Source organism: Odocoileus virginianus, chromosome 34, assembly GCF_023699985.2.
Source record: "Odocoileus virginianus isolate 20LAN1187 ecotype Illinois chromosome 34, Ovbor_1.2, whole genome shotgun sequence".
Classification (NCBI taxonomy): Eukaryota; Metazoa; Chordata; class Mammalia; order Artiodactyla; family Cervidae; genus Odocoileus; species Odocoileus virginianus.
Genome location: NC_069707.1, coordinates 32169613 through 32193211, shown reverse-complemented (window position 1 = coordinate 32193211; position 23599 = coordinate 32169613). Strand labels below are relative to the sequence as shown.

Genomic DNA, 23599 nt, shown 5'->3' with positions numbered 1-23599 from the left:
CACCCAGATCTTGGTCTCCACCCACCATTCTCAAATAAAAGAAACTGGGGCTCCTTGGACAAATGGTTAGGGCCAGGGTGATCACACGGCAAGAACAAGTGGTGTCAGAAAGTACGGAAGTGCTCAGTAAAGATGGGGTCATTAAAACACGATGCACAAGTCACCTTGAAATATTGGTCAAATCTGGGGTAATCTGAGAACAAAATAATAAATGGTAATGTTTTAGGTCAGGCAGCTATAACAAAATACGATAGGCTACGTGGCTTAAACAACAGAAATTTCTCACAGTTCTAAAGTTCAAAATCAAGGTGCCAGGAAGGTTTCTTTCTTTTGGCTTGTAAGCAGCTGCCATCTCTCCGTGTGCTCCTGTGACCTCTTATTTGTGCGTCCATGGAGAAAGACAGCTAGCTTTTTTTTTTTACAATTGAAATTTTTGCATCTTTATATACCTTTAAACAGTGATTCTTATTTTTTCTTTTCTTTCTAAATTTCTGTATATAAAGCTGCTCTTCGTGGAAGTAATCTAAAAACATTATTTCTTTTAAATGTATTGATCTTAAGTTTTCTCATGTGTATGTAAATATTATATTTATTTTTACTTTCTACTAAAAAATAGTTTTCATTGGTTAATTATGCCTCTTAGGAAGAAAAATCTTAGGACTGAAATGGGACAATAATTTAAAGCTAAAATAAAATTATAAATTACAATTGGTATTTAAAATCTAGATTAATGTGTTTGCCCGCAAGGCCTTTTATTAATACCTGGGGCCAAGAAAAAAAATCCCATGTGATAAAATTATGAGTCAAATTTTCCTACTTACAGCATGTGGCTATTCTTACATATGAGATCAATAATACTACTCATCCACATTCTGTGAATTAAATTGAACAAAAACAAGAGTCAAGTTATTTGATTTTTGTAAAGCTGGCTGATATGTACTCAATGTTTGCTGTTGTTATTTAGTCCCTAAGTCGTGTCTGACACTTTTGCAACCCCATAGGCTGCAGCCTTCGGGTTCCTCTGTCCATTGGATTTCCCAGACAAGAATGCTGGAGTGGGCTGCCATTTCCTTTTCAAGGACAGCAGTTTTTCTGGTGTCCCTTCTTATAATGGCAATAATCCCATCATGAGGTCCCCTCCTTCGAGACTTTGTGCTCGGTTGTGGCCAGCTCTTTGGACCCCATGGACTGTAGCCCGCCAGGCTCCTCTGTCCATGGGATTCTCCAGGCAAGAACACTGGAGTAGGTTGCCATTTCCTTCTCCAGAGGATCTTCCCTACCCAGGGATTGATCCTGTGTCTCCTGCCTTGGCAGGCAGTTACTTTACCACTGACCCACCATAGAAGCCCCCTTCACGGCCTCATCTAACCCTAATCACCTCCCAAAGCCTCCTATTTTCAAATACCAGGGAGGGTGAAGGACTCAACCTATCATCTGGAGTTGGGGTGTGCCAACATTCATAACAGAATATGATGACTCAATACACATAGAGTAAAACAGGAAACCAGGAATACATGGTGATGTGAATAACTGAATAAATAAACAAACAGAGGAGTAAAAACTCCTCTTTAGAGTAGAATTCCAACTAATAAATATAAAATTTTATGGAAATAAATGACCATCATTTGGCAAATGTCACAGTAATAATCAAGTTTTAGTCAAGAACAATGAATGTTAAACTGAGTGGGTTGAAGTATAATAAAAACAGGATAATTTCATAAGGTTAATTAACCTCACACGATATTAATTATAAAAAGGAAAACAGTAACTTTTCGGTGGTGAGACCTGGCAAATTCTACTTTAACCAAAAGATCAAAGTCAACCTCAACAGCAATGGGGCAAATCAGCATCACATGCCCTCCAATGTGACACGTGGAGAACAAGCAATATTACTTTTGTGATATTCTTGCAAAAATGTAACACTTGAGTATAATCAGAGGAAACCTCAGACAAACCTAAACTGAGAGACTCTTTAAAAGTCTGAAGTTCATGAAAGACAAAGAAAAATTGAGGAACTCTGATGATTAAAGGAGACTAAGGGGGCCTGATAAGTTCATGCAATCTGTGATCCTAGGTTCAGCCTCAGTTAAGGGTTGTATCTATATATTATACCTCTAGTCCCAAATAACAAGAAACATGGAAGCAAGCACTAAATAAAATGGTTATCAGTAAATACCTATTTATTGACTGCTTACCAAGAAATCTAGGTGGGTAGGGCCCTCTGCTTTCATCAGCCTCCCTCTCTCTGAATAGAAATGTGTGTTCTGAACCACCCATATAGTGAAGGTATGCACTTATATATGTCAGAGGAGCTCTATCCTTCACCAGAGAATTTATGGTATATAGGCTGAAAAAGTTGAGTGGTTTCCTGGAAAGGGCTAGACTCTGCCAAGTAGGGTGGGCCTTATTCAGATATGACCTGTGACCGTACAAGATGGCCATGGGGAAATACAGAGAGACAGGGAGAGTACCATGTGAGGATGGAGGATTAGAGAGATGCATCAAAAGCCAAGAGATGGTAGAGATGCTGGAAAACTACTAGAAGCTCGCAAGAGGCAAAGAAGGAGTCTCATATCAGTTTCAGAAGGAGCATGGCTTTGCAACACCTTAAGACTTACAGCCTTCTACAGATCACAGGTCATATTGGAGTAGAGCCCGCCTTACTCTAGTATGACCTCATTTAACTAATGACACATGTATGCAATGACCCTATTTCTAAATACAACCACATTCTGAGGGACTGGAGATAAGGACATCACCATAGCTTTTGGGGAACACAGTACAACCCTTAAAAGCCCTGAATGTTTTTAAGGGTCAGTTAATATTTATAATTTGTTAACATTTCTGCTGCTTTAAATCATCTAGTTTATGACAGTGTGTTATAGCATCTCTAGGAAGCTAACACAAGGACCTATGTATCAGACCTCATTCTAGTGGCTCTGGATCAAAATGAAATAAGATGTGGTCCCATCTTCAGGGATATGCTAGATAAGATCTCAGAAAGAGAGAAAGAGAGTGAGAGATGTGGAGAGGGAGATGAAGAGAAGGAGGGAGGAGAGATATTAGTTAAGAGGTTTGTATTCTTAGGAGAGAATTTCTCTGATGGGTCAGTGGTAAAGGCCCCACCTGCCAATACAGGAGATGTGAGTTCAATCCCTGGGTCAGGAAGATCCCCTGGAGAAGGAAATGGCAACACACTTCAGTATTCTTGCCTGGAGAATTCCATGGATAGGGGATCCCTGGCGGGCTGTAGTCCATAGGGTTGCAAAGACACACTTCAGATGTTGGCATAAAAATAATATACCCACAATGAAATTTGAGAGACAGCAAATCTCTATGGACTCATTTATAGAGTTACTAAAAATTCTAGCAGAAGTTTTTAAAAGAAATCCAACAACTTATTCTGAATATGTAGTAGAATAGAGATCTGTAAATAGCTAAATCAGTTTTGAAAAAGAAGAGAAAAATGCTACTCTCGACCAAAAAATGGTAAGATATACCATAAAGCTTCCCTAATAGCTCATAGCTCAGTTGCTAAAGCTTCTCTAACAGCTCAGCTGGTAGAGAATCCACCTGCAATGCAGGAGACCGCCGTTTGATTCCTGAGTTGAGAAGATCCGCAGGAGAAGGGATAGGCTACCCACTCCAGTAATCTTGGGCTTCCCTTGTGGCTCAGCTGGTAAAGAATCTGCCCACAATGCAGGAAACCTGGGTTTGATCTCTGGGTTGGGATGCTCCCTGGAGAAGGGAAAGGCTACCCACTCCAGTATTCTGGCCTGGAGAATTCCATGGACTGTGAAGTCCATGAGGTCGCAAAGAGTCAGACACGACTGAGCGACTTTCACTTTCACTTTCATACCAAAAAGCCATGATAATAAAGCAGTGTGGACCTGGTGTAGCTATAGGTAAATAAGCCAATAGATCAGAAGAAAGAGCTCAGTGACACACCTGTATGTTTCGGGGAACGTGATTCATGAGGGAAATACTACTTGAATCCATGAGGCAAAATGGATGGACTGCTCAATGGATGTTATTGAGGAAACTGACGGACTCTACAGGGGAAAATAGAATTGGAAAACTTACACAATGGACAAAGATGGGTATCAATGGGTTAGAGACATAAGCATGAAAGACAAACTAAAGCAAATAGGAGAAAATATAGAAATATGTATTTGTGATTTTTGAGTAGAAAGGACTAGTGAAATTTCCAAAATGCAAAGTGCCAGGGAAAATTGTTTCAATTGCCTATTTTAAAAATAAGAATCTCAAATGATGATATCTATAAAATTCTCAGATTATTTACAGATTAGGAAAAGTTAACTGTGAACTTCCAGATGGTCAAGCTGGTTTTAGAAAAGGCAGAGGAACCAGAGATCAAATTGCCAACATCCACTGGATCATGGAAAAAGCAAGAGAGTTCCAGAAAAACATCTATTTCTACTTTATTGACTATGCCAAAGCCTTTGACTGTGTGGATCACAATAAACTGCAGAAAATTCTTCAAGAGATGGGAATACCAGACCACCTGACCTGCCTCTTGAGAAACCTGTATGCAGGTCAGGAAGCAACAGTTAGAACTGGACATGGAACAACACACTGGTTCCATATAGGAAAAGGAGTATGTCAAGGCTGTATATTGTCACCCTGCTTATTTAACTTATATGTAGAGTACATCATGAGAAACACTGGGCTGGAAGAAGCACAAGCTGGAATCAAGATAGTCGGGAGAAATATCATAACCTCAGATATGCAGATAACACCACCCTTATGGCAGAAAGTGAAGAAGAACTAAAGAGCCTCTTGATAAAAGTGAAAGAGGAGAGTGAAAAAGTTGACTTAAAGCTCAGCATTCAGAAAACCAAGATCATGGCATCCAGTCCCATCATTTCATGGCAAATAGATGGAGAAACAGTGGAAACAGTCGCTGACTATTTTTTGGGGCTCAAAAATCACTGCAGATGTTGATTGCAGTCATGAAATTAAAAGACGCTTGCTCCTTGGAAGGAAAGTTATGACCAACCTAGACAGCATGTTAAAAAGCAGAGACATTACTTTGCCAACAAAGGTCTGTTTAGTCAAGGTTATGGTTTTTCCAGTAGTCATGTATGGATGTGAGAGTTGGACTATCAAGAAAGCTGAGGCCGGAGAATTGATGCATTTGAACTGAGGTGTTGGAGAAGACTCTTGAGAGTCCCTTGGACTGCAAGGAGATCAAACCAGTCCATCCTAAAGGAGATCAGTCCTGGGTATTCATTGGAAGGACTGATGCTGAAGCTGAAACGCCAATACTTTGGCCACCTGATGCAAAGAACTGATTTATTGGGAAATACTCTGATGCTGGGAGAGATTAAGGGCAGGAGGAGAAGGGGATGACAGAGGATGAGATGGTTGGATGGCATCACTGACTCAATGGATGTGAGTTTGGGTGGGCTCCGGGAGTTGGTGATGGACAGGGAGGCCTGGCGTGTTGCAGTTCATGGGGTCACAAAGAGTCAGACATGACTGAGCAACTGAATTGAACTGAACTGAACTGAGGAAGTTATTTGCAACATGAAACCATAAGAGGTTGTTGTTGTTCAGTTGCTAACTCTTTGCTAGAGTTGTTCAGTTGTCCCACTCTTTGCGGCCCCAAGGACTGCAGCACACCAAGGCATCCCTGTCCTTCACCATATCCCAGAGTTTGCTCAAACTCATGACCATTGAGTCAGTGATGCCATCCAGCCATCTCATCCTCTGTCATCCACTTCTCCTCCTGCCCTCAATCTTTCCCAGCATCAGAGTATTTCCCAATAAATCAGTTCTTTGCATCAGGTGGCCAAAGTATTAGAGTTTCAGCTTCAGCATCAGTCCTTCCAATTAACACTCAGGGTTGATTTCCTTTAGGATGGACTGGTTTGATCTCCTTGCTGTCCAAGGGATTCTCAAGAATCTTCTCCAACACCACAGTTCGAAATCATCAATTCTTCAGTACTCAGCCTTCTTTATGGTCTGACTCTCACATCCATACATGACTACTGAAAAAACCATAACTTTGACTATACAGATCTTTGTCAGCAAAGTGACATCTCTTCTTTTTAATACACTATCTAGATTTGTCACAGCTTTCCTTCCAAGGAGGAAGCATCTGTTAATTTCATGGCTGCTGTCCCTGTCCACAGTGATTTTACAGCTCAAGAAAATAAAATCTGCCACCATTTCCACTTTTCCTCCATCTGTTTGCCATAAAGTGATGGGATCAGATGCCATGTTTGAAAGTTGAGTTTTAAGCCAGCTTTCTCACTCCCCTCTTTCACCCTCATCAACAGGCTTTTGAGGTCCTCTTTAGTTCTGTAAGAGGTTAATAGTTAACTATACAAAATCCCAGAAGCAAATATCTAGGATATGCAAGCAAATCCACAAGTAAAAGGAAGATCATGGAAAATATTCCTCTTAAAATTGACCTTGTGAGACCTTGGTTTCCTCACTTACACATTCAATAAATATTTATTGAGTGCCAATCACATGTCAACACTGCTCTAGGCATGAGGGTCTCAGCAGACAAGTTTCCTGTCCTTATGAAATTTAAATAGTCCACAACCTTCTCTGTTACCAATAAGAGGAAGAAATTAGTCTCTATTAAATGAATTTTCCTTTAAAATTATAATTTTGCCATTTTAAAATTGGAAGAATTCTTGGGGTGCATTTCTTCTAATTCCATACATTTGTGATAATATTCCCAGGGCACAGTGGCCTGACACGCATAGCTGACACCTCATCTGTGTTTAGAGTGTAAAGCCCGGTAGTTCGATGGGTCCAGAATTGCTATGACTGAGTCATGGCTTTTCCATTGTGTGCCATTTGGCAACCTCTCTGAACTTTAGTTCCCAAATCAGTAAAATAATGATGAGACAGCTCATACAATTCATACGAGGATCAAATGAGATAATATAAAATGAAACAGCATCTGGCACACGATAAAAATTCAATCATGACTGTTTTTACATCTATATTTCATTTAGCTGTTGAGTCCAATAATTGTTATTTTCCCATGCATATCATGGGGCTTCCTAGGTGGCGCTAGTGGCAAAGAATCCACCTACCAGTGCAGGAGATGCACGAGACCAGGGTTTGATCCCTGGGTCGGGAAGATCCCCTGGAGTAGGAAGTGGCAGCTCACTCCAGTATCCTTGCCTGGAGAATTGCATAGACAGAGGAGCCTGGCGGGCTACAGTCCGTGGGGTCACAAAAAGCTGGACACAACTGAGCACAACAGACATATGCTATTTCAAAACTAGTATGGTAACACTTCTGGTTATTAATCAGGCAATTAACCTTTTCTTTAATTAATAGTCAGAAAAGGAAGTCGTATGCCTTCCCTGAGTATTTCCCAATAAATCAGTTCTTTGCAGCAGGTGGCCAAAGTATTGGAGTTTCAGCTTCAGCATCAGTCCTTCCAATTAACACTCAGGGTTGATTTCCTTTAGGATGGACTGGTTTGATCTCCTTGCTCTCCAAGGGATTCTCAAGAGTCTTCTCCAACACCACAGTTCCCGGTAGTGTGTGAGGTGTGTCTTGTGGATTAACCATTAATCCTAGAGTGAAAACTGAATTCAGGGTTTTAGGGCTGGAAAAGATGTGAGACACCATCTTGCCAGTCCCCGATTTTTTGACACAGGCAGATGCAAAGACCTGAAAGAGTAAGTACCACGCTCTGAGTTTGCGCTGCTAGAACTATGGTACTTCTGTGGTTATAATTAATTATGATTAGAAAAGATGACTATGATTAAGAAATCATGGTTGTGATTAGGAAAGATTAATGTTGCCAGGTGGCTTTGTGACCTGGGTGTGAACTGGCTACATGAATATCCTCAATTAGAGACCTAGACTCAGGAGGACTCAAAGTTATTCCGAGGATGAACGTGCTGGACTTGACTGTTGCTTTGGTTCAGTAGGTGGAGCCACTCTTCCTTGTTAGAGTAAACAGATTCAACTCAATTATAAATAGAAAAAATATGTGCCCTCCGCCATTGAGAGTCGCAGAGAGGGACGACTACCTGGAGACCTCGGGTGCCGCGCTGAGCAGTGCTGGAGCATGAGTTCCAAGCCACAGTCCGTAGGGATCATCGGAGCTCCTTTCTCAAAGGGCCAGGTGAGTAAAAGCCTGGCTTTGAATAACTGGAGTTTAGCAGAAAAGTTACGAGCTTGCCTGATACAACCTGACCTGAAATTTGTATTAAAGTCTTTTCATCATTTTACATCATTGTATAATTATGGTCACAAATCCACTTATAACATTAGATTTGTAACTATAACACCTAATCTCAGCCACAGCCAGTTTTATTTAAATCTGCTGAACTTCTCCTCATTTTTTGAGAAAATAGTTTTGAGTGGAAATAGACTATTTCTGCCTTGTAGCTACTCATTTAGATTTCCATGCTCTTATCACTATTGGTGTTACTGTGTATATGTAGAAGGAGATAGAATTTTAAGAAAATATATTTTTTTAGTTATGTAATTACTACCTAGAAAAATTCATAGATGGGTGGTAAATTTTAAGTTTTAAAAATGTGAATAAACTAAATATTATTGATTTATCAACATTTTGAGTTATTTATATTAGTTTAGCACTTTAATGATTCTCTAAAAGTGTTGATTCATGGACTAGGTGGAGTTCTTTGTGTACCTCTCTTTGAGGGATGAAAAATGAAAAGCAAAAAAGGAAACCCACCTGCAGATTGATCACATTGAAAAGACTATTGGATTTATCAAATTCCCAAGTTCTAAAACATGCCAGCAACACTTAAATATACTGTCCTTTTTTTTTTTTTTTTTCCTGCCCAGGCACACTCATTCTAGTAAATCTAATGAGATTACAGATATCTTCAACTCCTCCAAGTGTCTGTGCTAAAGGGATGGGGGAAGAATAAAAACAAAAGCAAATAAGATAAAGTGTGAATTAAAACTCACCATGCAGATTTTTTTGAGGTTGTGGTTGTTTTAAATGAAGTTTCTCAGATTTCTTAGAACTTTCTCTTTGCCCAACTGAGCAGTGTATTGCTTCTCTCAGTTCTGAGCTCTGGCTTTGCACTCTGACTTTTTTATTACAAAACAAATTGGGACAGGTCAGAGGTTAGAGGTGCGAACTGCATTTGAAACGTCAGTGAAACCTGCTTCACTTCCCCTGGAAAACTTTCAAAGTTCTCTCCCAAAACACAGGGAGGTTTTGCTGACAAAGAGGTGTTAACTTGTAATGCTGGGCTTAATTGCAAACTCCACAATGTGCTCACCTATTCTGACAGGTTCTAACAAAGATCACAGTGAAATAACTGATTTAAAAAAGAAGAAGAAAAGAGGGGAGGGAGGGAGAAAGGAAGAAAGAAAAGGAGAGAGGGAGGGAGGAAATGGCTTGAACATGCTCTGATCCCTGGGCCCCAGCAGAAGGCCACATGCTGATGATAACAGCCTGTCTAGGGGATAACATTTTGAAACATAGCCGGTGCCTTTTCTGTTCTCCATAATTCCTCCTGCCTCTATAGTCGCTCCTTATTAAAACATGGCACCATGCAAAGAGTAAGACACTGCCAACCCGTACACACACACGAGAATGAAGCTTATATTGTCTTACAACAGTAAGAAGGGAGAGAGTTTTCTACTCTAAGCCATAGCATAGAAGGGAAAAATCAGCCAACATATAAATTTCTGTCCTCAGCCAAAGGACATAAAATTTGGATAAACAAGCAGAGGAGAGGATTAAAGGGCAGAGGACTAGAAGGTTGAGTCTGAGAAAGAGCTCCATCCTCAGCCCTATGCCCTTGCAGGGCGGTGGTTGAGGGGCGGGGGTGGTGACCAAAAATGAAGTAGGTATTCTATCTATTTTCCTGTTGTGTTAGCGAGGGCTCAGAGGGCTATGGTAATTTGTTTAAGGTCACACCGCTTTGACTGTAATTCCAGACACTGACACCAAAGCCTGTGCTTCTGACTGTCGCTGTTACATCTTTCGTTGTACAGTGGATCTTGGAATTGTGGTCAATTAAGGATTGGAGCCTAGCTTCAAAGTCAGTAGCGCTAACAAAGAACAATGGGAAAAGTCAGAACATGAGAAGCATTTTAAATCAGGTGGAAAATAAAAGCTAAAAAGTGTCAGTCTGGGAAGCTGAACAACTGTGTTATTGTAAATATACAGCCAGCCCTCCATATCTGTGGGAATGTCTTTACTGTCACTTTATGTAAGGCACTTGAGCAGCTGGGGGAGGGGAGGGCGTCCTGGTCAATCCAATACAGATCCGGAGGAGGAATTTTAGTATCAGTTAAGGGGTGTATAAGATTTCTTCTTTTTATTTTTTTAATAATTCTGAAAGTTCACAATGGTTTTATTTTTGAAATTTTTATTGAAATATAGTTGATTTACAATGTTTTAGTTTTGCATGTACAGCAAAATGATTTAATTACATATATATATAAAATTTTAATTCTTTTCCGTTGAAGGTTATTATAAGATATTGAATATTGTTCTCTGTGCTCTACAGTAGGTCTTTGGTTATCTATTTATATATAATAGTGTGCATATTTTAATCCCAAACTCCTAATTTATCCCCTCATCTCCATCTCCCCTTTGGTAGCCATAAGTTTGCTTTCTATATTGGTCAGCCTATTTTTGTTTTGTAAATAAGTTCATTTGTCAGAAGTGTTTAAAATTTGCTCCAAAGTTTGAAAGGGAGAGGGCAAAGTTCAGGGAGTTTTATCAAATTGACAGTTTTTGAACATCTACTAAGTGTCAGCTCTATCCTAAAAAAATACAGTGCTGGAAGTGTAGAGAAGATTGGACAGAAATCTAATAAGGGAGAGAAAACAATGGCAAATAACTCAAAATCAAGGCAAAATTTCAGCCAAGTGGCACTCTATTGGAGTTTAAAGAAGGAGAAATTGTATCTACTTGTTGAGGGGGTAGGGGTGGGAGTCATAAAAAAAGGCAGTGAAGTGAAGGAGCAAACGTGTCTGGCTAAGCATGGTGTTGGGGGGAGTCCCTTGCTGCCAGGGACAGGAATTTGACATGGAGGATTTGCCTGGTAGTCAGGGCAAGTCATCTGGTAATTTGAGGCAGGAAGAATTTCCACTTAGTTTGGTGCCACAGTGCAACCCTAAGGATGGACGCAGTGTCTTTCTGCACATCTCCCCACCTGCCAGCAGGATTCCCAGTGGCACTAGTGGTGAGTGCAGGAGACCTAAGAGACAAGGGCTCGTTCGCTGGTTTGGGAAGATCCCCTGGAGCAGGAAATCCAGAAGGACAACCCCTCTCCAGGATTCTTGCCTGGAGAATTTCATGGACAGAGGAGCCTGGTGGGCTGTAGTCCATGGGGTCGCAAAGTGTTGGACATGACTGAGTGACTAACACTTTCACTTTTTCACTCCCATCTAACATCGCAGAGTAACTTTCTCTATTGAAAAGCCTTGTTGGAAATTGGAATCAGAGAAACACATTAAAGAACTGTTTCTTTAGATGGCTTATCTGCCAGGAGGTTGGAGAAGACTTACTGCAAGGAAGAAGCGTGCTAGCTTCCCCGATGTAAAAAGAGCAAAGGTAGAATTGTGCCAACCATGCTTAAACAGGTCAAAACTTGAAACACTGGGTTGGTCTTTGTGAGTTCATCTCCCAAGTGATGATTCTCCCTGCTGCCTCCTTTCTCCACAAGAGCCCTAACATACTACCATGCGGACCTGCACGTAGGTCTGTCTGATGTCACACTCTTTTTTTTCACCTTCTGTTTTGACTCAAGCTGCTCTCCAGGTTTGCAAAGTTTCTTCATCACCCCATCCATTTTCCTGAATCACCTATTCATGTTGCAAGACTCAGCAGAAATGTCAGCCTGTTCCCTGCAGACTTCTCTGAAACTTGTCCACCCGTGACAGGGTTAGGAACATCCTGTTTTTGTGGTTACAATACCTTGTAACTGTGTTGACGCAAATCTCTAAGTATTATAATTGGGATTATTAATAAATATCCAAATCCCCTACTCACTTGTGAGTCACTCAAAGACAGAAGCTCTCTCCTTTGGATCATTGTATCTCTCTCAGAGTGCTTTTGTACAAAACACGTCCACTGTGTTGGTAACACAGTGTGATGGAGAAGAGAATCTGCAGGTTTGGGGATCCAAACCACCTGGATGTGAACTAAGGCTCTGCCACTTTCGCTGTGTGCCTGTAGGAAAGTTACATAACCTTTCTGATTCTATATCTTCATACTCAACATAGGAGTAATTCAATCTACCTCTCTGTGATGACAGTGAGATCATGTAAATTCCTGACCCTGTAAGGTACTCAAAACATGATAGTTACTCTTCAACTGATTAATGAACAAGGTTTCTATTGTGGGGGTTTGATGATATGATAATATCTGAATTACTCTATTTTCATTGTTCAGCCACGAGGAGGAGTGGAAGAAGGCCCTACAGTACTGAGAAAGGCTGGTCTGCTTGAGAAACTTAAAGAACTAGGTAACTCTTTACTTAATCAATTTTTTATTAAAGTATAGTTGATGTACAATATTATATGTTACATATTTATACAACATAGTGATTCATAATTTTAAAGGTTATACTCCATTTACGGTTATTATAAAATGTTGGCTGTATTTCCTGTGTTGTATAATATATCCTTGTACTTTATTTTATTTGTAATAGTTTGTACCTCTCAACCCCCTACTCCTATATTGTCCCTCCTCCACCCTTTCTCTACTGGTAACCACTGGTTTGAGCAAGGTAATTTCTAAGCTGAAAGCTGATCAGCTCGATTTCTTTCTTACTCTGAAGGAAGGTCCAGGCTCCCGCTAAAAGAGGGTGTGTCTGGAGTGACATTTATACGACAGTGACATTATAGCAGCATTGGCTATAACCTTAGAGGTACATATTATTAAAAAAAAATGTAGTGAAGGGGAGAATGTTCAGTAAACGCTGTTGGATGAATATCCTCACTCAGATATTTTGTCTTTCCAGTGAGACTACTCTTTTAGAGAATCTGTGTTTGCAAGAACTAGGGGGTGGGTGGATGGTAGGGGATTCAGGGAAACTGAAAATGAAAAGCCAGGGGCAGCAGAAAGTACATTACTAACAAGAGGATCCTTATTTGTAAACAGAAATAAAATAAGATGTTTATATAATAACAGTACCTAGTATTTGCATTAACATCCTAGTATGTGTACATATATACATATCCTTCTATATATACACGAGTATGCAGATGAAAAGTAATATAATTTTAAAAGTATGGGCTAAAGTAAACATCATCTTTATATGCAAAACCCTGACGGAATGTTGGGGAGGATATGGACCAATCAGAACTCTCATGTATTTCTGGTGGGAATGCATAAATACACAGCCACTTTGGAAAGCAGTCTGGCAGTTTCTTAAATAAAGATGCATTTACCTCTTGACCCAGCAAATCTTCTCCTAGAGATTGACCATGAGAAGTGAAAACATATACTACAAAGTCTTCTACTTGAATGTTTGTAGTAGCATTATTTATAAAAGTCAGGAAATGGAAACAATAAAATGCTCATCAACTGGTGAATGGATAAACAAAAAGTGGTACATCTATACCATGGGGGTAATACTCAACAATAAACAGGAACACAGGCAAGAACATGGGTGAATCTCAAAGATATCATGCTGAATGAAAGAAGCCAGACACAAAAGGCTACAAACTGTATGATTTATATGAAATTCTAGGAAAGACAAAAGCATAGCAAGAGAAAGATCAGCAGTTGCCTGTGGGAAGGGGCAGGAGGGAATTTGGGAAGTAATAAAATATTCTGAAAGTGAAAATATTCTAAATCTTTATTAGTGATGCTAATAAAGTGATACTATCACTATATTTGCAAGTCTGTGGATATTTCTGGCTTGTACATTTAAAATGAGTGTATTTTAATAATTATACCCCATAAAGTTAAAAAAAAAAAAAAAGACCCCAAGCGAGAATAGAAAGTTAGATCCTTCAGTTAACAAGCGTAGTTTGGCCACATTTTATATCTGCTTGAATCTCTTGAAGGTGTTACTGATTCATGGACACACACGGACATGTAATAAGTACGGTATACCATGACTGGTAAATTCGGAACACTGTGCATATCACACTTTTACATGAAGCCTGTACCTTGACACCTAAGCAGGGCCTTTTAGGAAGTGAGCCTAGGTCTTTAGAATCTTTGAGTTACCTGCAGTTTCTTTATTGAAAAAGTACAGAAATAGACCCCTTATTTCCTGACCTCATGGGAGCATTAGGCCAATCATATATTCTTATTTAATTCAGACAATCTCATTACGTGGCAGGTACAGAGGGCAGGCAGAGTAAGAAGCTGAGTGGCTTTAGTTGGTGACAGCTTGGGATGAATCCAAAGGCTCTTAATGTAGTGAAAGGAAGTTGAGAAAATATCGGTGTCTTTTTTTTCTGGGCATAAATATATATTGTTGCTGTTCAGTGGCTAAGTTGTTTTCAAATCTTTTGTGACCCCATGGACTGCAGCTGGTCAGGCTCCTCTGTCCATGTGATTGTCCTGGCAAGAATACTGGAAACAGTTGTCATTTCCTTCTCCAGGGGATCTTCCCAACCCAAGGATCAAACCCAGGTCTTCTACTTGGCAGGTGGATGTTTTACCACTGAGCCACCTAGGAAGCCCTATATATATATATGTATAAATATACTTTCTTTTTAAAAACAGCTTTTTTTATTACCTACACAAAACAAGCTTATCATAGAAAAGTAAACAGCACACAAACAGAACCCAAGACAGTGACGCCATGCATCAAGCCCAAGCCTGCTTATCACTGTTACACTTTCATGTCTAGCCTAACTGACTTGAGTCAAGAAGAATTTGCAGAGAACCCAGTATATAGCAGGCAGCGGTGTAGAGCCCAGTATACAGCAGGCACTGGTGTGCAGTGAAGTTGGGATGATGATGTCAGGTAATAGAGGACATAGTTTTTACTTTCACGAGTTTTTACAGCCATTCCGGGTTCTTTTCTTTTCTTTTTTTTGCAAATACACCTATTTGGTAAAATTGGAATCATCCTACAGTCTGTTTTGTAATCTCCTTTAGTAACCTAAAACTTTTAATTACAGAGTATGATGTGAAAGATTATGGGGACCTGTCCTTTGCCGATGACCCTGATGACAGTCCCTTTCAAATCGTGAAGAATCCAAGGTGTGTGGGAAAAGCAAATCAAAAGCTGGCTGATGTGGTGGCAGAAGTCAAGAAGACTGGAAGGATCAGCCTTGTCCTGGGTGGAGACCACAGGTCTTTTTTTTAATGCTTATCTCTATGGGAGTTTGGTATAAATACAGTGGAGGAAGTATAACCAAAACCATGAGAAGAGAGAAAATAGGAAAGTATTGATCAATATTTTACACCACATTTTCTGCCTTGTTTATTTTAATTTTATTGATTACTACTTTATTTTGGAAAAAAAAACTTCCCTCTATTTGAGGTCTTGCATGACTTTTCTCTATGACAGCAGAAAATACATGGTATGTGAATGAATTTCACCAAAAGAGTCAAGCTTACATTCCTAAGTAAATAAGCACTGAGGAAATTAATAGCCTATTGTACTTGATTAGTGATAATAGAAATAACTTATTTATGTCAACAATTAAAGCATGTGTTTCCCACTATCAAAGTAATAATTATCAAATTTTTGAAATATACATGCATTTGTAAAAGAAAAAAATAGTGGCAATTGTAGTTCTCTAAAAACCATTTCTACTAGAATTTTGAAAATCTGTTACATTTCCTTCCTGCCATAATTTTTTCCTTGTATATAATTTTAACAATTGTATGCGTTATCCCGTTTTGTTCTTCATCTACACTACAGATTTCCTTATGTTATTAACACCTCACAATACATATGAGCATAATTTTTACTGTTGCTTGATATTTCATCTAGGTATGATCTCTCTCTCTCTCTCTCTCTATATATATATATATATCTCTATATATTCATTTGTCAGATATTCAGGTTATTTTCAAATTTCACCATTATGAATAATGCGGCAAAGATGTTTGCACATGTCTTCCCATGTTTACTCTCAAGGTCGCAGGACATGTAATCAGAAGTATGATTAGATCAAAAGTACAAAGATTACAATGACTCTTAATGCAGGAGTTAATTACTTCAGCCCCCTCCATATTTTCCTTGAAAGCCAAAGTGTTTTCAGGACTTCTGTGACAAAACTTCACGTCGAGAAACTGGAGCTCTCTTTTTTTAAATAAAAAAATCTGTAAGTGGGAATTTTAAGAGTGGCACATGGACAAAGAAAAAGGAACGTGAAGGGAGAGAGAGACAGCATGCTGAATCAACAGTGCCTGAACGTCAAGCAAGGACTGCTTTTGAGAGTTCATGGTTCTCTGCAGGGTTCCTGACCTTTCACAAGGGGGAGAATGCAGACATTATATGGCAAATCCTGGTCTTTTAACTGTTGTGTAAGATATTACTTAGCTTTGCCATTCCGGCAAGTTTTCTAGAGCTGGGAGTGTTTGAGATGAATTTCAAGGGTTCTGGACCTGGCTAAGAGTGAGTCCTTAAATACGTAGCAGGAGACTAGAAAGTTCCAACAGAGGATCTGAACGTTGAATAGAGTAAGCTCCCAGGATACACTGGCTGAAGTGGATGTCAGGGGCTTGAGTGATGTTCCCCAATTGTAAAAGAATTGGATTTTAAGAAAAATGGGAGGACTCTGTCATAATTCGCTTGGGAGAATTAAGTATTTTCCAAGAGAGATTGAGAGTACAGAAAATGAGCCTGTTTTAACCCTGAGAACGGAGTGATATCTCATGCTAAAAAACTTCTTGTGTGGCTACTGTCTTTTCACACATTTAATTTTTAGTTAAACTAGAATTTGCAATTTTATTAGAAGGTGGTTTTGAAGAAAAGCAAAAGTTTTTTTGAGTAATGCCGTTACAGTGAATAAATATAACTTGTTAGTAAATATTGTGTTAGGTATACTTTCTCTAGTGTCGCAATTGTTTAATTGGCATCTTCAGTTTCAAATCTCTCAGAAATATTAGCCACTTTGACTTAAAGGAAAACCAGGCAAGAATACTACGTAAAGGATATATGTGGATACTGCAAACCTGATGTTCAGACGAACTTCTTTTCCTTTAAAGTATGGCGATCGGCAGCATCTCTGGCCATGCCAGGGTCCACCCAGACCTCTGTGTTATTTGGGTGGATGCTCACACTGACATCAACACTCCGCTGACAACCACAACGGGGAACTTGCATGGACAACCTGTGTCTTTCCTTCTGAAGGAACTAAAGGAAAAGGTAAGCAGCTGGTTGGTGTTCTGTTATAAAAGAGTTATCTTTCGCAGAAGCTCAGAAGCCAGAAGGAAAGTGAGAACCCTTGTGCCATTTTATTCTTGATTAATTTTCAAACGATTTTCTCAGCAGCCAATAAGCAATGGGGGAAGGTGGACAGAGGTAGTGAGACTCTCTCTCTACATTTTCAACAGTTTGCAAACTGACTCGGGGTGTAGCTTCCCTTTTGATTATCTTTTTTTTTTTCCTCCTCAGAATTCCAAATGGTTTATGTAGATTTCTCTGGTCTCAGAAAGGTAGACCACAGTTCTCCGCTCCTAAGTGGAGAATATGGCTGCTTACAGTTGAGTCTCCCCCTAAGGTCGTATGAATTCCTGGCAAGGCCAGCGTTCTCAGGACCACAGTGCTCTCCAGACTTCTTCCATGGGTGCTGTTTCTGCTCCTACAGTCACCCGAGCGTGAGATTTGGCCCCTTACATCTCCAGGTTTAGAGAGATGAAAAGTGAAGACGTTCTAAGGGCTGGTGACAGAGGAGACAGGGTTCGGGGCACAGCCTGCTGTTTCAGACATGTGATCCTTCTCGAAAGGGCAGGCAGGCCTCCGAACCACGAGGTCGGGGGGCGAGGCAGACCAGCGGGTGACTGCGGAGGGAAGGAGGCTGCCGACCGTGTGCTTGCTCCTAGCTGGGTGGCCAAAAGCCCCCAGTCCTTGGCGCCCCCATCCTTTTGATTCTTAGTAGGTGGGACAGAGAGGAATCCTTTATGACCAAGTGAGCAAAGGGTCAGAGGTTAACACACACACCAAATGTGGAGACAGGCAAGGACCATAACTCTGCTCCCGCTGCCGCCTCTTTTGCTTACACGCCCCACAGCCTCTCATTCTAACCAAGTGTCCCCTCACAACACAGGGCCTTTTCAAACATGGAGATTTTAAATGCAGATTATGATGGCTTATTATTTAACATCTTTACTATGAGAAGCACCCATCTAAATCACAAGAGGGAGAACTATCTCCTTGTTCCCTGGAAACTTCTTTTCTAAAAAATGTAAGATGAAATTTCAGAATAAGATTTAACATTGTGGTTCATAACTTTTATTGATATGCTACCAATAAAACAATTTTTATTGATACAACTGTAGTAAATTGGACAATGTGATGATACTTGGGGATCCAAACCTCCTTATGTTAAATGTCAGCAGCAATATTTTCCAAACAGTTGACCAACATGATTGGTTTATACACCTACAGATGTGTTGTTAGTTCATAAGACAGCCAAGCTAGGCTCTGGGACATTTGAAGATGCAGTCAAACCAAAGGTCTGATTGAAAATTTTCATCAGCCACTCTAAACCATCCTCTGGATAAATTCTGTTTTGAAAAAGAGAAGAAAAGAAGGAAGCTACAAAAGCACACTGATTTCTTTATAGAAGAGTTTCAGGAGAACAGGGCTCAGTGGAAATGCAGTGTAGAGCAGGTAAATGCTGACAAATGGTTCAGGTTAGGCCTGGGATACCAGGCGAGGCTGGGTAAGGCCAAAGCAACCAAGGGTAGCACAGGGGGTCAGACGTTCTCTTCCTAGTTTTGTACTATATTTTAATGATTTCCTTGAATTTTATGTTCTGAATATAAGATACATGCAATCTAACATGTGTCCTTAACTTTCAATGTAAGATTGCTCAAGAGAAGCATATGTAACCCACTGGAACCATTGCAATTCTAGATGCCCGAGGTCCCAGGATTCTACTGGATGACTCCCTGCATATCTGCCAAAGACATTGTGTATATTGGTCTGAGAGATGTGGACCCTGCAGAACAGTAAGTTTATTCCTTGATGTCTCCTTGATGTGGTTTACCTTCCTTTTTGTCCTTTCTCATGGTAGGCGTGCTGATCAAGTCAAAGAGAAAAAATTATTTCAACACCAAGTCTATATATCTATACGTGTGTGCTCAGACGTTCAGTTGTGCCTGACTCTTTGCAACCCCATGGACTGTAGCCTGCCAGGCTCCTCTGTTCATGGGATTCTCCTAGCAAGAATACTGGAGTGGGTTCCCATTTCCTCCTCCAGGGGATCTTCCCCACCTAAGGACAGAGATAAGAGAATATAGTCTCTTAAGTCTCCTGCATTGGCAGGCAGATTCTTTACCACTAGCACCACCTAGGAAGCCCCATATATCTATATCTGTATCTAAATGCATGCTAAGTCACTTCAGTCATGTCTGACTCTTTGAAACCCCATGGACTGTAGCCCGCCAGGCTTCTCTTTCTATGGGATTCTCCAGGCAAGAATACTGGAGTGGGTTGCCATACCCTCCTCCAGGGGATCCTTCCATCCCAGGGATCGAACCCATGTCTCTCATGTCTCCTGCATTTACAGGTGGACTCTTTATTGCTGAGCCACCTAGGAAGCCTGTCTGTATCTAGATCTGTATCTATATACACACGCATATACACATATGAGCTTCCTGGGTGGCTCAGCGGTAAAGAATCTGCCTGCCAGTGCAGAAGATGTGGGTTTGATTCTTGGGTTGGGAAGATCCCCTGGAGAAGGAAATGGCAACCTACTGCAGTATTCTTGCCTGGGAGATCCCATGGACAGAGGAGTCTGGTGGGCTACAGTTCATAGGGTTGCAAAGAGTCAGACAAGACTTACGAACTACACAGCAACAAGACAGATATCTATGTATGTAGGTAGGTGATTTTTACCTTGACTTGCTGTTTAAAAATTATTGATATATACATACAGCTCACCAAACTTAAATATATTTGTTTAAAGATTTATGTTTGGGCTATGTTGAGTCTTCGTTGCCGCACGTGGCCTTTCTCTGGCTGTGATGAGTGAAAGCTACTTTGTTGTGGCGCTTGGGCTTCTCAATGTGGTGGTTTCCACTGTTGTGGAGCATGGGCCTCGAGCATGGGGACTTCAGCAGTCGCGGTGTGAAGGCTCAGCAGCCGTGGCTCACGGGCTCTGGAAGCTGCTGTGCAGCACGTGGTATCTTTCCAGACCAGGGATCGAACCCATGTCCGTTGCATTGCAAAGTGGATTATCAACCAGTGGACCACCAGGGAAGCCCCTTAAATAATTTTTGAATCTTTACCACATTGATCTTTTCTCTAAAAGGAAACAAAAGGGTCAGCCTCCTTATAAACTGTAGATTATCTCAATATCTTCTCTTTCATAGCTATATTTTGAAAACTCTGGGGATTAAATACTTTTCAATGACTGAAGTGGATAAACTGGGAATTGGCAAGGTGATGGAAGAAACATTCAGCTATCTACTAGGAAGGTAGGATGCCTGTGTGTGTGTGTGTGTGTGTGTGTGTGTGTGTGTAACATAACTATTAAAAGGACTTGCTATAAACACTAGTCAACGTAAGTTATTAACAAAGCCTGCAAGTACAATCATGAAAGTTCATGGGTTGTTACTTTTTGTAAAACAAAGTAAGAACTGTATTTTTCTATTAAATATTAAACCACCAACTTTAACTTGAATTCCTTTCCCACCTTTTAAAAGAAAGAAAAGGCCAATTCATCTGAGTTTTGATGTTGATGGACTGGACCCGTCTTTCACGCCAGCTACTGGCACACCAGTCCAGGGAGGTCTGTCTTACAGAGAAGGTCTCTACATCACAGAAGAAATTTACAAAACAGGTGAGTAAAAATCTGAGTGAACACAAGAGAAAGTGTACACCTGGCCAATATATATTTATGCCTCACTGACCTGAAAACAAAGCCCCAACATGACACTTCCTGAATGCCCACTGCATAATACAATGACTGAAATGTTTTCAGTTGCACTCCTGGACAATATTTCAAGTCAGTCTGTACTAAATTACAAATATCAGCTACTTAATAAATTACATTATTTCCATTTGTTGTTGTAGGGTTACTCTCAGGATTAGATATAATGGAAGTGAATCCATCTCTGGGGAAGACACCAGAAGAAGTGACTCGAACAGTGAATACAACAGTAGCAATAACTATGGCTTGCTTTGGGGTTGCTCGAGAGGGCAACCATAAACCTATTGATTACCTTAGACCACCGAAGTAAACGTGGAATCATCATATAAGAAAATCTCACAGCTAAATGACATAATTAGCAAATCTAATAGCTTAAAGTTAGTTATTGTCCCAAAGATTTGGTCTTTCAGGAAAATCTTTTGCCTTGGTTAATATTAGTACAATTAGTATAAACTGTATCAGTTCCCTCCTGGTGTGAAATTCAAGATATGGAAATGCTAACTTTTGTGAAATTAAAAAGTTTATATTCCCATTTTGGCAAAAGACTTATCCTTAGAGAAACATACATTCATTTCCAAATAAAAATTTGCTGGCATTAAAGATAAACACTTTTATCAGCCCCCACATGTATAGTGGGACTCCTGATATCAGGAGATAAAGCTACCCAACCTGAAAAAGGACCATATTTCCATGTTGTTCAAAGCTGTGATGCCTAGAAACTGCTCTTCTCTATCTAAGATTCTGTCATCCCTATACAAGTTTCTAAATAAACGCAACACACACACAGACACTGACACACACACACATCCTGCTTAAGACTACCATAAATACTTTAAAAACCACATTGAAATTATTATCCCCAAAACACTGTAAGACCTTGGTTAAGTTATTTTAACTCTTTTGCTCTGGTTCCCTCATCTGTAAAATGGATTATTATAAGGTTTGAGCAATCTCTAAGTTCACTGATGTTAGATGACCATGTTTCACTTTTTTTAAACCTCAAGTATGATCTTGGTTAATATCATGTTAAGCATGGCAGCTATTCAGACAGTCTTCGGTCAACAGAGAAATCAACTATTTTTGTTTCTGCTGCTGCTAAGTTGCTTCAGTCGTGTCTGACTCTGTGCGACCCCATAGACGGCAGCCCACCAGGCTCCCCCGTCCCTGGGATTCTCCAGGCAGGAACACTGGAGTGGGTTGCCATTTCCTTCTCCAATGCATGAAAGTGAAAAGTGAAAGCGAAGTTGGCTCAGTTGTGTCCGACTCGCAGCGACCCCAGGGACTGCAGCCTACCAGGCTCCTCTGTCCATGGGATTTTCCAGGCAAGAGTACTGGAATGGGTTGCCATTGCCTGCTCCATTTTTGTTTCTAAGATATGCTAATCTAGGTTGCAATTTAACTGAAAATTATCTGTGGCTTCCAAATGCCCCACCTTTCACTTATTTCAGTTGGTAAAGAATCTGCCTGCAATACAGGAGACCTGGCTTTGATCCCTGGGTCAGGAAGAGCCCCTGGAGAAGGGAATGACAACCCACTCCAGAATTCTTGCCTGGAGAGTTCCAAGGATAGAGAAGCCTGGCAGGCTACAGTCCAAGGGGTCCCAAACAGTCAGACACTACTGAGCAACTAACACTTTCCCAAGTTTCCAAATGTCTCACCTTTTACTCATTGCAGTTAAGAGTGTGTTCACTGGTTGAACTCCTGAACATCCTAAAAACTCATCTCAGCTCTATTATATAGTGAAGGAAGTGGGAAAGTAAGTGAAAATAAACTAGAATCAAAACAAGGGAAGTGAACTCTTTCCCTTTCCTCCAACTTACATGGAACTCAAAGTGGAGTCTGTAATGAAGCAGGCTCCACAAAAGAATTTTTACTATTATTCTTTTTTTAAAAAAATTAATTTATTTTTTTATTGAAGGATAATTGCTTTACAGAATTTTGCTGTTTCCTGTCAAACCTCAACATGAATCACCCATAGGTATCCATATATCCCCTCCCTTTTGTTATTCTTGTTGTGACAGCTTTATGTGTTAAAGAACCTCTATCATCTGATTGTCTACCTGCAATACAGAATTTTAAACCTGTTGACATTATGGACTTTGTAGAATACGTGTTTTACTGAATAACTTTTAGATAAGAGCAACTATAATGGATCTTACTCTAGATAACATTATCCAGTACAGCAGTCACAGGCAGTTAAATTAATTAAAGTTTAATAAAATATTCAGTTGCACACTGTGAGTGCTCAACAAACACATGGAGCTACTAACTATTGAACTGCCGAGCACAGACATGACTGTTTCCACCATTGCAGAAATGCCTAGTGAACACAGCCACGCTCAAGTTATTATTAGTTTTCAAAAAGAAAAATTTTAGGATGTAATGGATATAAGTACTTTTTTCTCAGCTGTATTCTAAACACAAATTAAGCTTCTGTCTTCTATTAATGTCTCTGATTAATACTAACCTCTTAAAAGCCTATTTGGGGAAATCATATTCCCTTTTTTAAAGCAAGAGAGGAAAAACTGAATTTTTAATAAAATTAACTGGAATGTGTATGTCCTTAAGAAACTGA

At 40.0% G+C, this 23599-nt stretch overlaps 1 protein-coding gene and 1 long non-coding RNA gene across 5 annotated transcripts in view; one reads left to right on the top strand and one right to left on the bottom strand.

Annotated features, from left to right (window-relative positions):
• LOC139033051 (uncharacterized) overlaps nt 1-9079 on the bottom strand; it is a 15074-nt gene extending 5995 nt beyond the window's left edge. For 2 of the 4 annotated variants that reach the window (XR_011485683.1, XR_011485681.1), the window contains exons 1-2: nt 8947-9079; nt 7080-7668 (exon numbers count right to left, since the gene is read on the bottom strand). This is a non-coding gene — a long non-coding RNA (uncharacterized lncRNA). The remainder of the gene's footprint in view (nt 1-7079; nt 7669-8946) is intronic. The other 2 variants (XR_011485684.1, XR_011485682.1) reach the window with 2 other exon arrangements.
• ARG1 (arginase 1) lies at nt 7585-23599 on the top strand. The gene is made up of 9 exons (XM_020882480.2): nt 7585-7676; nt 7929-8128; nt 12398-12470; nt 15091-15265; nt 17132-17291; nt 19005-19099; nt 20465-20569; nt 20798-20934; nt 21168-23599. Exons 2-9 carry the CDS (start codon nt 8072-8074, stop codon nt 21332-21334), a joined length of 969 nt encoding a protein of 322 aa, XP_020738139.1. The 5' UTR covers nt 7585-7676; nt 7929-8071; the 3' UTR covers nt 21335-23599.

What these genes read in the sequence shown, in the direction of transcription:
- ARG1 (XM_020882480.2), top strand. Translation starts at nt 8,072, where the DNA reads ATGAGTTCCAAGCCACAGTCCGTAGGGATCATCGGAGCTCCTTTCTCA. An exon ending in CTCCTTTCTCAAAGGGCCAG is followed by an intron (nt 8,129 to 12,397) that starts GTGAGTAAAAGC and finishes TTCATTGTTCAG; the next exon opens with CCACGAGGAGGAGTGGAAGA. An exon ending in AGAAGAAATTTACAAAACAG is followed by an intron (nt 20,935 to 21,167) that starts GTGAGTAAAAAT and finishes TTGTTGTTGTAG; the next exon opens with GGTTACTCTCAGGATTAGAT.